The sequence below is a fragment of the Sus scrofa genome, chromosome 8, assembly GCF_054392235.1.
Source record: "Sus scrofa isolate SSC_HxYL_T2T_F1_AM1 chromosome 8, Sscrofa_HxYL_maternal_Yorkshire_Landrace_v2.0, whole genome shotgun sequence".
In the NCBI taxonomy this organism is placed as follows: Eukaryota; Metazoa; Chordata; class Mammalia; order Artiodactyla; family Suidae; genus Sus; species Sus scrofa.
Window position 1 is genome coordinate 129105315 of NC_139390.1, and position 11571 is coordinate 129116885.

Genomic DNA, 11571 nt, shown 5'->3' on the forward strand with positions numbered 1-11571 from the left:
CCTTGAGTCACGCCATCTTGGACTTGAACTCTAAGGTTTGTTTCTATAGACCCTAAGAAGGCCAAAATCTCAGCTTAGATTCCCATCTGCTTTGTGGCTGTCTTCTTATCTTTTGGCCATATGCTGCTAAGGAACTGAAAGAGTCCTCCCAGGCAATGGAAAGCTCACCACAATGTTGTTCCCTCCCCATATTTCTTGCCATGTTCCTTGCCCTTGTCAGACATGGTTGTCTCTGTAGCTCCCCATTCTCTTGCCTCGATATAAACAAAAAGATGAATTTCCTAATTTTTCTCAGAGATTTGATCTGCAACAAGTTACTCTGCTGTATCCAAAGCTGTTCTTTTACTAAAATTTGCCAAGCTCTTTCCCTTTTTATTGCTCAAATAATTCTTAAAATCCTGTGTCTTTGATTAGCATTTATAATTAAAAGGAGTATTTCCTATAGTGATATATCCTGGCATGTAACTCATTATCCTACTAAGAGTATACATTATTTTGGGTTCCTGTTTTAAGGAAATGTATTTGTTTAATAACTTACTTGCACATATATTTCTCTGAGGATTATTATTGTCACATTAGAAACTAAAAGAAGATGTTAAGGTTATATGTTTAATTACTTACTTATTTTTAAATTGTGTCACACAAAAATAAAAGTCCTTCAAAAATATTTTTAAGTCCCAGCTGTGCCCACCTACATCCCAAACCCTCTGTGAAATGAGCCTTCCTCAGACAATGCAGAGCAGTTTCTTGTTCAACATTACCATTATAGATGAACAAAGACTGACTCCATCTCTTCTAGTTATATATTCAGTCCTATCATTACCACTAGAAAGCCTTAAAATATGATTATCAGATTTACATTCAGAGTTATACTGCATTTCAGTAAATAGAGCGCCGTTTGGAGGCTCCCTCCTTTAATTAACTTTCACTAAAAACACTTTTATTTCACAATTAGAGAGGAACTTAATGCTTGACTGAGCTACTACACTAAAGAAAAATGAGTAAGTTAGCATGCTAAAATAGCTGCTATCAGTTCCACTCACATTTAGGTGAAGGGGGACCAAGGTAGGTAACAGAAGAGTGTTTTAGGTGAAGAAGGAAGAAGGTAGGTAACAGAAGAGTGTTGAATGATTAAACATTGGGAAAGAATCACCAACTGAATGTCAAATAGCAAGGATGATGTCCTCATTTAGAAAAAATTCTGAAAACTTCACAGAATAAGCCACATTTTATTCAACTGTTCCTGGTCATAATGGAAATAAACAAAAATTGGGGGGATGTGTAGTCTCACATACATGGAACTTAGTGAAAAAATTATTATTTCTCATAAGATGAAATCTGATACAGCCTCTTATGTGTTACAAGGACATTTTAAAGCCAATTCTATCATAAAGGTGCTTCATTACCAGAATATCCATCAATGAATAAATCAATATATTAAATTACATTTGGAAAGTTTTAGTAGCTTGTTTCATTGCTATTTCTTTTCTATCAGTTGATACTTTATCTTGTTAAACTCAGTAGTATGATGTAACATCTATTTACAAATATAATATGTATTTTAATATTTTTAATGAATCTGAGTCTCTAGCAGTGATTAGGACAATTCAAAAGCTAGGATTCTGACATAATATGAACTACTTGGTATCAGTGATACTTAGTCAATTTGATTAGGAAAAAAAGGATATTTTGTTAAATTTTTGAATCTTTTTTTTTAATCCGAGGTACCGTAACTAAAGGAGCAATCTGAGAGAATATTTTTGTCTTAGGTCGATAAAGACACCACTGACTGAAACAGCTTTTCTTCCTCCACAGATATATTCCAAAACTATTATCTATTAATATAAAGGTAAGCTGATGGTTCTCTCACAAAGAAGTAATTCCATTTTGATGATGTCCTCCATCAGCTGCTCAAAGGAACATAATTGCTCTTCTAACCTCAAGAGAGAGAAAAATCTGCTCTTATAAGACATTTAATTTTCTGTTTTTTCCTCAAAAATGTTCCTCCTACAAAACACTATGTATATTCATTGCATTCTTTCTCAATATGTATTACTAGTGCTTTCATATAAAATACAGTGTTGAATAAAGACCTTTGATGGAAAGACTTTCTTTTTTACTTTAGAATCTCATTCTCTGACCAGAGAATGCAATTACTTTCCCAATATGAGGCATGCTGAAACACAGTAAATAATGTTATTACGTGTATGTGTTATCCACTGAACCTATTTTCTTACTCTTCATTTTGCTGAAATTATAAAAGTGGAGAATAAAAATCATAAAATATTCCATATGTTTTACTTTGTGTGAATTTTATATACAAATAGGAAAGCAAGGAAAAAGTGATTAAATCGTGACAGAAATTCCCTCAATAGCCTATATACTTAGGGTAGAAAAATATTAAATTCTAAGAATTTGGGAATAAATGCTCAACTTCTAATACAGTCTTGAAAAACAAATCAGTCAAAGATAATGATTTGGATCAATGGTTCTTAATTTCAGGGGTAACATAATTACTTCCCCTTTTAAATTTTGATAAAAGTAACGGCAACTTCATTGGTAATACAGATTTATGTAAATAATCTAAAATCTAGCATAATTTCAAAGATTCAAGCTATGAAATGCTTCAATATGTTCTGGTTAAAAAAAATTTTATCTAAAATATCTCCATTAGTGTACCTAAAATTATTCATTCAAAATAGGAACAATAAAGCCCAGAATAAAAGGTTAATGAATCTTTGTTCCTCCTTTGGATTGGATGAATTAAATTTAACTAAAGTGGGAAAATAGCACAGGAATGATGGTTGATACAAACTGTAAGCTCCTATCCTGACTATCCCTCGGTAAATTATCTAATCCCCTAGTTCTTTGTTTTATGGCTATGAAATAAAGCAGTTTGCTACATCAGTAGTTTCCAAACATAGACATCGCTACATAATTACCAAATGAGTTGATAAAACAACACAACTTCCCAACATCTAACAACTCTCCAACTACCATGGTCTCTACTCTGGGATGGAGCCCTGGAACCCGTATTTTCCTCTAAGTGTTTATGTGGTCAAGTTAAACTCTAGCTAAATATTCTGCAAGGTTTCTTTTATCCATTTAGTGTTTTCTTTTTCAGCAGCTGCCTTTTTACATGTCATGTAAACATGTAAAATATATAGTTCTGGTTACAGAAAATTCAGATAACCAAGAGCATTTGAAGTGTATTATGTATAACACTCTTGCATGTATTCTTCAAGGATAAAACGTTATAACATGATTTTTATTATATTTTATTAATTCTATTCTTCTATAATATATACTATGAAAATATGTTCAAGAAAAAATATAGAAAAATTAAAATCAGAATGTGGGTGAGAGCTGCCAATCATAACTCTTATGATAATGTTTTAATAATAGAACAATTCTTAGATCTGTAATCTTAAGTTGTTTAAAATTTTCTAGACTTGAATTAGTTGGAAAAATAGAACTATTTGGAAAATCCTTTCTCCACCATCACCCTAATGCTTTCCAGTAATTTCATCCAAAATATCCCTTATTTGCTTTAGTGAGTCTTCATCTCTTTCAATTGAACTATCACTTTATATTAGGTTTTTTTGAGGAAACTCATCTCTTATTTGATGATTATGGAGTTCATTTTGAAGAGGCAGTGTTCTTGTTTAGGAATTTTTTAAATTGTCGTTTTGTCCTTTAGTGTTCCTCTCTAATCTTTGCTTAATATGCGAATGTTCAGGATATTCACCATTATTACAAAAGTGATTTCAAAAGCAGGTACCCTCAAGATTTATGCTGTTACTCGTACACTGTCAGGTTTTTCCTGTTACCCAGGGTTATTATTAGCCATGGGAACATACACAAATTCCTGCTCTCAGTCACACTACGGCAGGTTGCCTCAAGTTCCCCCATGAGAATCAGCTCAGTTGCAAACAGGATCTATGATGTGAACAATCTTCTCTTAGATTTCTAATTCCATGTTCACTTTTAAAGACATGTAGTTTCTTGCTCTCTTGCATTAGAACTAATATAGCTAATTTCTCCCAATCAGCAGCTATATAAAAACTAGCATTATGCCTCAGTTTCAGTAGTTCTGGAAAATCGTTTGCTATCTCTTTATCTCCAAAGTTGCTGAAAAGTTATTTTAAGTGCCTTATTTTAAGTTTTTCATTATTTGTGAAAAATGATTATCCCCAGTGATTATCCACAGTAAATACTACAGTAGTAAAGGAAATCTGCAGTTGGTTGAATCAACAGATGCAGAACCACGGATTTGGAAGGTCAACTGCAAAATTTTATGTAGATTTTCTACTGCATACATATTGGTGCCCCATACCCCTGCATGCTTCAGTGCACTATATATAGTTTTGAAGGTGAGTCTTACCTATAAGGCTCAAGAGAAAAAAGGTTCTTTGATTTGTAATCTTGCACTCATAAATACTGAATATTTATTTATGTAGGTTAAGTATGATCCTTAATATTACCTATTCTGAGAATTCTAATGTCAAGCACTAAGAAAATCTTAGAGTCTATCTATAGATTTATCTTTGGAATGTATTTATTTAATTTATAGTAGGCTACCTCTTCAATTTTTTTTTACCTAATTATTAAAAAAGATACAGTGTATGTTTTCTTTGCATTCTTTGGAAAATAAGATATTTACTACAGAAGAAAGGATACAAGGTTTTGGATAGTGCTTTTGAGCCAGTGATATTCAGTTGGAGATAAAACCTTGAGTAATGGTGATTAACACAATGAAGAATATAATTTTCTCAACAGTAAGAAAGCCACACAGAAAAAGCTAACATCAAATCATGAGGTAACATTTTTTCACAGGAAGCTTCTCTAATGAGGTAACAGATAATTCAAAAGGAAACGGACATCAAAAAAATAAAATCTAAGGCTCATGTCTTGGACAAGGCCCCCTTAGGATTCATTTCTTCATTTTAAATCTGTGTCTAAAATTGTATTTTGCTATCTTAAATAACAAATATAAACTGACTAAGGCGTCTCTAAACATTTTCTACCTAAGATGGTGGTGAAGTGCAGAGAAGGTTAAAGAAATGTGGTCATTAAAAATAATTAAAAATAATAATTGATAGTATTTAAAAGGTTACAGCTCAGCTATATATATAATTCAGATATCCAGAATGATATATTTTCTCCAGATTATGATTTTTATCTTTATGTGAGCTAGATTTTCGTGATGAAATATCTTCTGTTTACCTTGGTGCCTCTACATATAATTTTCTCTACAAATATCTTTGTAAGATTAAACTCAAAATGAGATAATTTGTATTTTTGGAATAGTGTCTTTCCTTTTTACAAATCATTTTACAACACGGATTTAACATTATTCTTAGAGGATAATATCATAAAGGAAGCATAAATTTTTTACTGAAGCTCCTCTTCCCATGGTGAAATATGTCTTAAATCATGTTGTGAAATGATTTGTAAAAAGGAATGACACTATTCCCAAAATACAAATTATCTCATTTTGAATTTTATCTTGTAAATCACTTCAGAGGTGAATAAAGATCGAGATTATATCTAGGATTATACAGAACATGACACATAAACCCATCTTCTTAGAGAGTGGGTCTTACTTGCCTAAATTTTTATTCTTTTTTTAAGCAATGGTGAGACAAGCAAATTGAATAGAACATTAATCAGAATTTTATGTAAGAATCTTTAAAAATAATGTAATCATTTATGTAAGGATAATAATATATTGTATGCTGTTTGCTAAGTGGTCACAGAACAGATTTTTAAGCCAAGGAAAGGCTACTTGCCCAGGTCCAGTGCCTAAATTTGTTCACTCTCAGCAAAAGTCATGTAATTAATATCTAAAAATAATTTTTCCATGAATGTCAAATAAATGTAAACTGCTGATCCTCTAACAAGGAACTGACTACCAAATGAAACTTTGTGTAGCTCCTTGTTTTATTCATCAATACAAATGCTTTAAATTTATTTTATAAATTTAAAAGGTCTTGTTCTGTTATAGTCATTCTCAATGTAATTTGTGATATAAATTCATAGAATTATGAAATTCAAGGATTTTTCACAACTTCCAGCTGAGTATAAACCAAATTCTGCAATGAAGAAATGTGTACAGCGGAGTTCCCGTCCTGCCGCAGTGGTTAACGAATCCGACTAGGAACCATGAGGTTGCGGGTTCGGTCCCTGCCCTTGCTCAGTGGGTTAACGATCCGGCGTTGCCCTGAGCTGTGGTGTAGATTGCAGACGCGGCTCGGATCCCGCGTTGCTGTGGCTCTGGCGTAGGCAGGTGGCTACAGCTCCGATTCGACCCCTAGCCTGGGAACCTCCATATGCCGTGGGAGCGGCCCAAGAAATAGCAACAACAACAACAACAACAACAAAAGAAATGTGTACAAAACTGAAGAACTCCATAACATTTCTTTTTCTTATATTGTAGAGAGTAACTTAAACTTCATTGTATCCTTGATGTTTTTATAAATACAGTACACTCTTAAAAAGCAAAGTCCTCAACATTTTTATATTCATATCACCCAGAGTGTACACCAAAATGTCTTGCATATAATAGTCAGTCAATATATGTTAACTTACTAAGAAATTCTCCCCATTCCAGACTGATGATAAAATGAGAGGTAGAGCAAAGCAAAGTAAGGTTTTTCGCTTTCTTGTGCTCACGGTAATATTATAGCTATCTTATTGGAAATATTAGGCCACCTTCAATGTACATATCTTACTAGAACTTGCTGTAACTTACTTGTACATATGAAAAAAAACTCTTTCATATGCGTATAGTTGAAATGAACATACATATACAAAAGATGTTGATGTCCTGACACCTTATGTGGCAATGTGACCTTATGTGGAAATAGGATGTTTGCAGAGGTTTACATTAAGACAGATCATTAGGGTGGACCCTAATCCAGTATGACTCTTTCCTCATAAAAGGGAGAATTTTCTGTGTGGACACATACACAGAACTCCATATGAAGATGAAACAAAAATCAGAATGATGCAACAGAAGCTAAGAAATACCAAAGGCATGCCAGACAACTACAAGAAGCCAGGAAAGAGGCATGGAACAGACTCCCTCAAAGCTCACAGAAAGAACCAAACTTGCCAGCACCTTGATCTCAAACTTGCAGCCTCCAGATGGAGAGACAATAAATTTCTATTGTTTGGGCCACCACATTTGTGGTGTTCTGATCTAGCTGCCCTAGCAAACTAATGCAATAGGCGTGGATCACCAACAACTTCAAATTTAGATACTTGGGCTATATAACAATGAATTTAGTGTTTAACCTTTCTGTTACTAGTTACAATGTGCTTTGGGGGGCAAAAACAAATGTTTGTGATGCAAAGTCAACAGAAATCTATATGCAGTTCAGATTTTAATTTAGTGAATTTTTTTTTGAAAAGTCTGTGTTCAGACCGGTACTGGAAGTGAAAATCGAAAAAGAACCTTTGATGAACTAATAGTGTAAAATGAGCATAGAAATTTTCCTTTGCCTGTTTCAACTGTCCATCCTTTTCCCCCCTTTTTTCAGTTAATAAATCCTTATTTTGTCCATTAGCAGCAAAGTTTAGATGAATTCTATTTTCTTATGGATGGGAGGAGAAGAGCAACACCTGTTTTTATTTCCAGTATTATTCATTTTTTTTTTTAAAAAAGGCAAAGGCACAGCATTCAGAGTATACTCACAATACTCCTTTGAACCATTAATATTTATAATAGCTTGAAGTTTAATTTTCTACTTGATATTATCTAAGTCCTTCCACTTTTTATCATTTTTCCAGTCCTCTGTTATCTCTGAAAATGTGTATATAATTCAACAGATGGCCAAGAAGTACATGAAAAAATGCTCAACTACTATGAGGTACACCTCACACATATCAGAATGTGACTTACATTTGTCATTACTAAGTCCACAAATAAATGTTGGAGAGGGTGTAGAGAAAAGGGAACCCTCCTGCATTGTTGGTGGGAATGTTAAATTGGTACAATCACTATGGAAAACAGCATGGAGGTACCTCAGAAATCTATCATAGAACTACCATATGACCCAGGAATCCCACTCTTGGGCATACAGCTGGACAAAACTTTCCTTGAAAAAGACACATGTACCTGTATGTTCATTGCAGTACTATTCACAATAGCCAAGACATGGAAACAACCTAAATGTCCATCGACAGATGAATGGATTAAGAAGATGTGGTATTTGGAGTTCCCGTCGTGGCTCAGTGGTCAATGAATCCGACTAGAAACCATGAGGTTGTGGGTTTGATCCCTGGCCTTGTTCAGTGGGTTGAGGATCCGGTATTGCTGTGAGCTGTGGTGTAGGTTGTAGATGCGGCTCAGATCTGGTGTTGGCCAGTGGACACAGCTCCAATTAGACCCCTAACCCGGGAACCTCCATATGCCACGGGTGTGGCCCTGGAAAAGGCAAAAAGACAAAAAGACAAAAAAAAAAAAAAAAAGATGTGGTATTGTACACAATGGAATACTACTCAGCCATAAAGAGAAAAAATAATGCCATTTGCAGCAACATGGTTGGAACTAGAGGATCTCATACTAAGTGAAGTAAGTCAGAAAGAGCAAGACAAGACAAATACCATATGATATCACTTATATCTGGAATCTAATATACAGCACAAATGAACCTTTCCACACAAAAGAAAATCATGGACATGGAGAACAGACTTGTGGTCTTGTGGTTGCCATGGGGTAGACGGAGGGTGTGGGATGGACTGGGAACTTGGGGTTAATAGATGCAAACTATTGCCTTTGGAATGGATAAGCAATGAGATCCTGCTGTATAGCACTGGGAACTCTATCTAGTCACTTCTGATGGAGCATGATAATGTGAGACAAAGAATGTATATATGTGTATATGACTGGGTCACCATGCTGTACAGTAGAAAATTGACAGAATACTGTAAACCAGCTATGATGGAAAAAAATAAAAATCATTAAATAAAAAAAAGAAAATATGTATATAACTCAACCATCTGGATAAATTTTTCTTTGAATATTTTGTCATCTGTAGATTTTTGTAACCTGGATACCTTTTTCTTTAAATACATGTTTGATGTGTTTTCCATAATGTTACAAGCTGGGCTCCTTGGGAAGCAGTCTCTGGCATGCAGTTCCATGTGCAGAATGTCTTAAGGATCCTTGGGATGAACATTAATGGAAGGGAGAGGGAGGAAGCAGGATTGACCAGAGGAGAAGTTGAGCCTCAATCTAAGCTCAAAAGCAGCCCTAGTCAACTCAGCAGGGTGCTGTGGAGATGAAATGGGCTTTCAGAGTTGTACAAGCTTGGGCTAGGGCAGCTGGCCTTTATCAGTCATTGGATCAGTCATTGGAGTGGGCCAACGCAAGAAAGAGTGTGACCTTGGGCAAGGTGGCTCTTTGCAACTGAGTCAAACTTTTGAAGGGGCTGACAGTTCAAAGCTGTCTGGCAACAGCTCTTTGCACAGCTGAGGCAGTAAGTCCTTCACTGAAATGATCTGGGCACTGCATTACAGTGCCCACTCTATGGAAAAATGAAGAGCCCCACAGGTTTATTTTGCAAAAGATACTCTCCCAATACTCTATCGGTATTGATATTTTTAAAATGGAAACTATTTTAATTCTGAGACCAGAGATGGCATATTTAAAACTCTGGTAGATGAAGGATTATTTATTTCATTAAGGAAATTATCATCCACTAATTTAAATTTTTACTTTTAAGATAACCAATGTATTCACGTGACCTTGTTGGAGGCAGGTTTCACCTCTGTGTATGAACATCCTGTGAAATTTTGAATGCTAAATGATCCCTACCCTATTAGATGCTGACCTGAACTTCCAAATGCTATCAGATCAGCATGATAGAGAAGAGTTGGAGTGAACTCTAAAGAGCTACTCTGTTACTTTGTCACTGATCACCTCTTCCTGTTACCCCTCAAGGGAATTTAAGCTGGTACTTTAAAACAAAATGATTTTAAATGCCATGCTCTTGATGCCATAAACTTTATCCCTTTTTCTTGCCTTAAAGTATTTTCAATCAGTCACTTCATACTTCAGGCTAGAGAGCGCAGATTCTTTGGGTTCTCCCAATACCACAGAGAAAGATCACAATACCACAGGTTCACAATTGTGCTGTATAAGCTCTTTACACATAGTTTTCTTTGTTCATTAAGCTCTTTCTGTGAAATCTGATTCTTCCCTAGGTTTTTGTTCCCTGGCTTTCTAGCAGCCTTCAACTTTTCGTTTGCAACTGATCTTATCCCTGAGCCAAACCTATTTCTGCTTCAGCTCTTTTTTCTTCATTGCTAGAGAATTTAAGTTCTTACTCCCACCCTTTTAAATCACATAATTATTTGAGCTAGATTTTTTCAGTGGCACTTAGTCTCTTCTCCCTTATTCATTGCTAAGCTTTTTAATTTTTTTATAAAATTTTTTTTCTGCTTTAAATTTGTTCAAACCTTTATGACAAATCTTGTACGCTTATTTTCTTTGTAGTGGCAGACATTCTGTGGTTCCAGTTTAGACTTGTCTGCAAATACTGTGAAGACCAACAGATAGACAGGACCTATGGCCTCACCAGAACCAAAGTGCTGTGTAAGATAAATTTGCACAAGAAATATAAGTGAGATTTAAGTGTTAAAACAGGTTTAGATCTCCTCACCATTTCTTTAAAAATCTTTTTTTCTTAGTTCCTAGATTCTTTTCTTTTTTCACTGATTCATAGGTCTTAGGCTGGCAGGTTTCTAATTTACCCACCAGACAGTGTTTTCCTAACATAAATAATAGTCTTTCTGAAAGCCAGAGAACAAAATGATTGTTTTGGTCATATTCAGAAGGGCTTATTTTAATTTAACTCTTATTTTGTGGAAGAGGGATATGATAAAATAATATCAATTAAAATATAAATGCAATATGAAAACAGTCTTTTTTTTTTCTTTTTAAGTGTAATGGTTTTCCTGAAGTAACTCATCATTCTCAAGTTATCCAGGCATTCTCTGGTCTCTTTTTGACTAGTGACTATAACTAGAGCATAGGTTTAGGAGATGAATTTAGCACAGTTGGAGGATACAAGATCAATATTCAAAAATCAGTTATATTTCTATATACTAACAATGAAAAATCCAAAAAGGAAATTAAGAAAATAATAACACTTAGAATTAAAAAGGAATGAAATATTTAGGAATAAATTTCACCAAGGAGGTACAAGATTGGAACACTGAAAATTATTAAAGATGACAAATAAATGGAAAGACATTGCATGTTCATGGACTGGTACACAGAATATTGTTAAAATGGAATTATTCTCCAAAGCAAAATGTAGGTTAATGCAATCCCTATCAAAATCTAAACAGCCTTTGTTTTAAGAAGTGGAAGAGCTTATTCTATAATTCATATACAACTCCAAGAGACCACAGATGTCCAAACCAATCTTGGAAGAGAACAAAGTTGGGGTGTTCACACTTAACTAATTCTTAACCTTAACTCAAAGCTACAATAATCAAAGTGTCATGCTAACATGAGGAAAGACATATAGATAAATGGAACAGAATTGGGACTCTAGA

General features: G+C 34.4%; 1 protein-coding gene across 7 annotated transcripts in view; it reads left to right on the forward strand.

Moving 5' to 3' along the window:
- STPG2 (sperm tail PG-rich repeat containing 2) overlaps positions 1-8439 on the forward strand; it is a 552915-nt gene extending 544476 nt beyond the window's left edge. For 6 of the 7 annotated variants that reach the window (XM_084973377.1, XM_084973378.1, XM_084973379.1 and 3 more), the window contains one exon: positions 1816-2105. In XM_084973377.1, the coding sequence (XP_084829503.1) occupies position 1816 (1 nt within the window). In that variant the 3' untranslated portion in view covers positions 1817-2105. Of the gene's footprint in view, positions 1-1815; positions 2106-6945 lie in introns of those variants that run through there. The other variant, XM_084973380.1, reaches the window with a different exon arrangement.
- The last annotated feature ends 3132 nt before the right edge of the window (positions 8440-11571 follow it).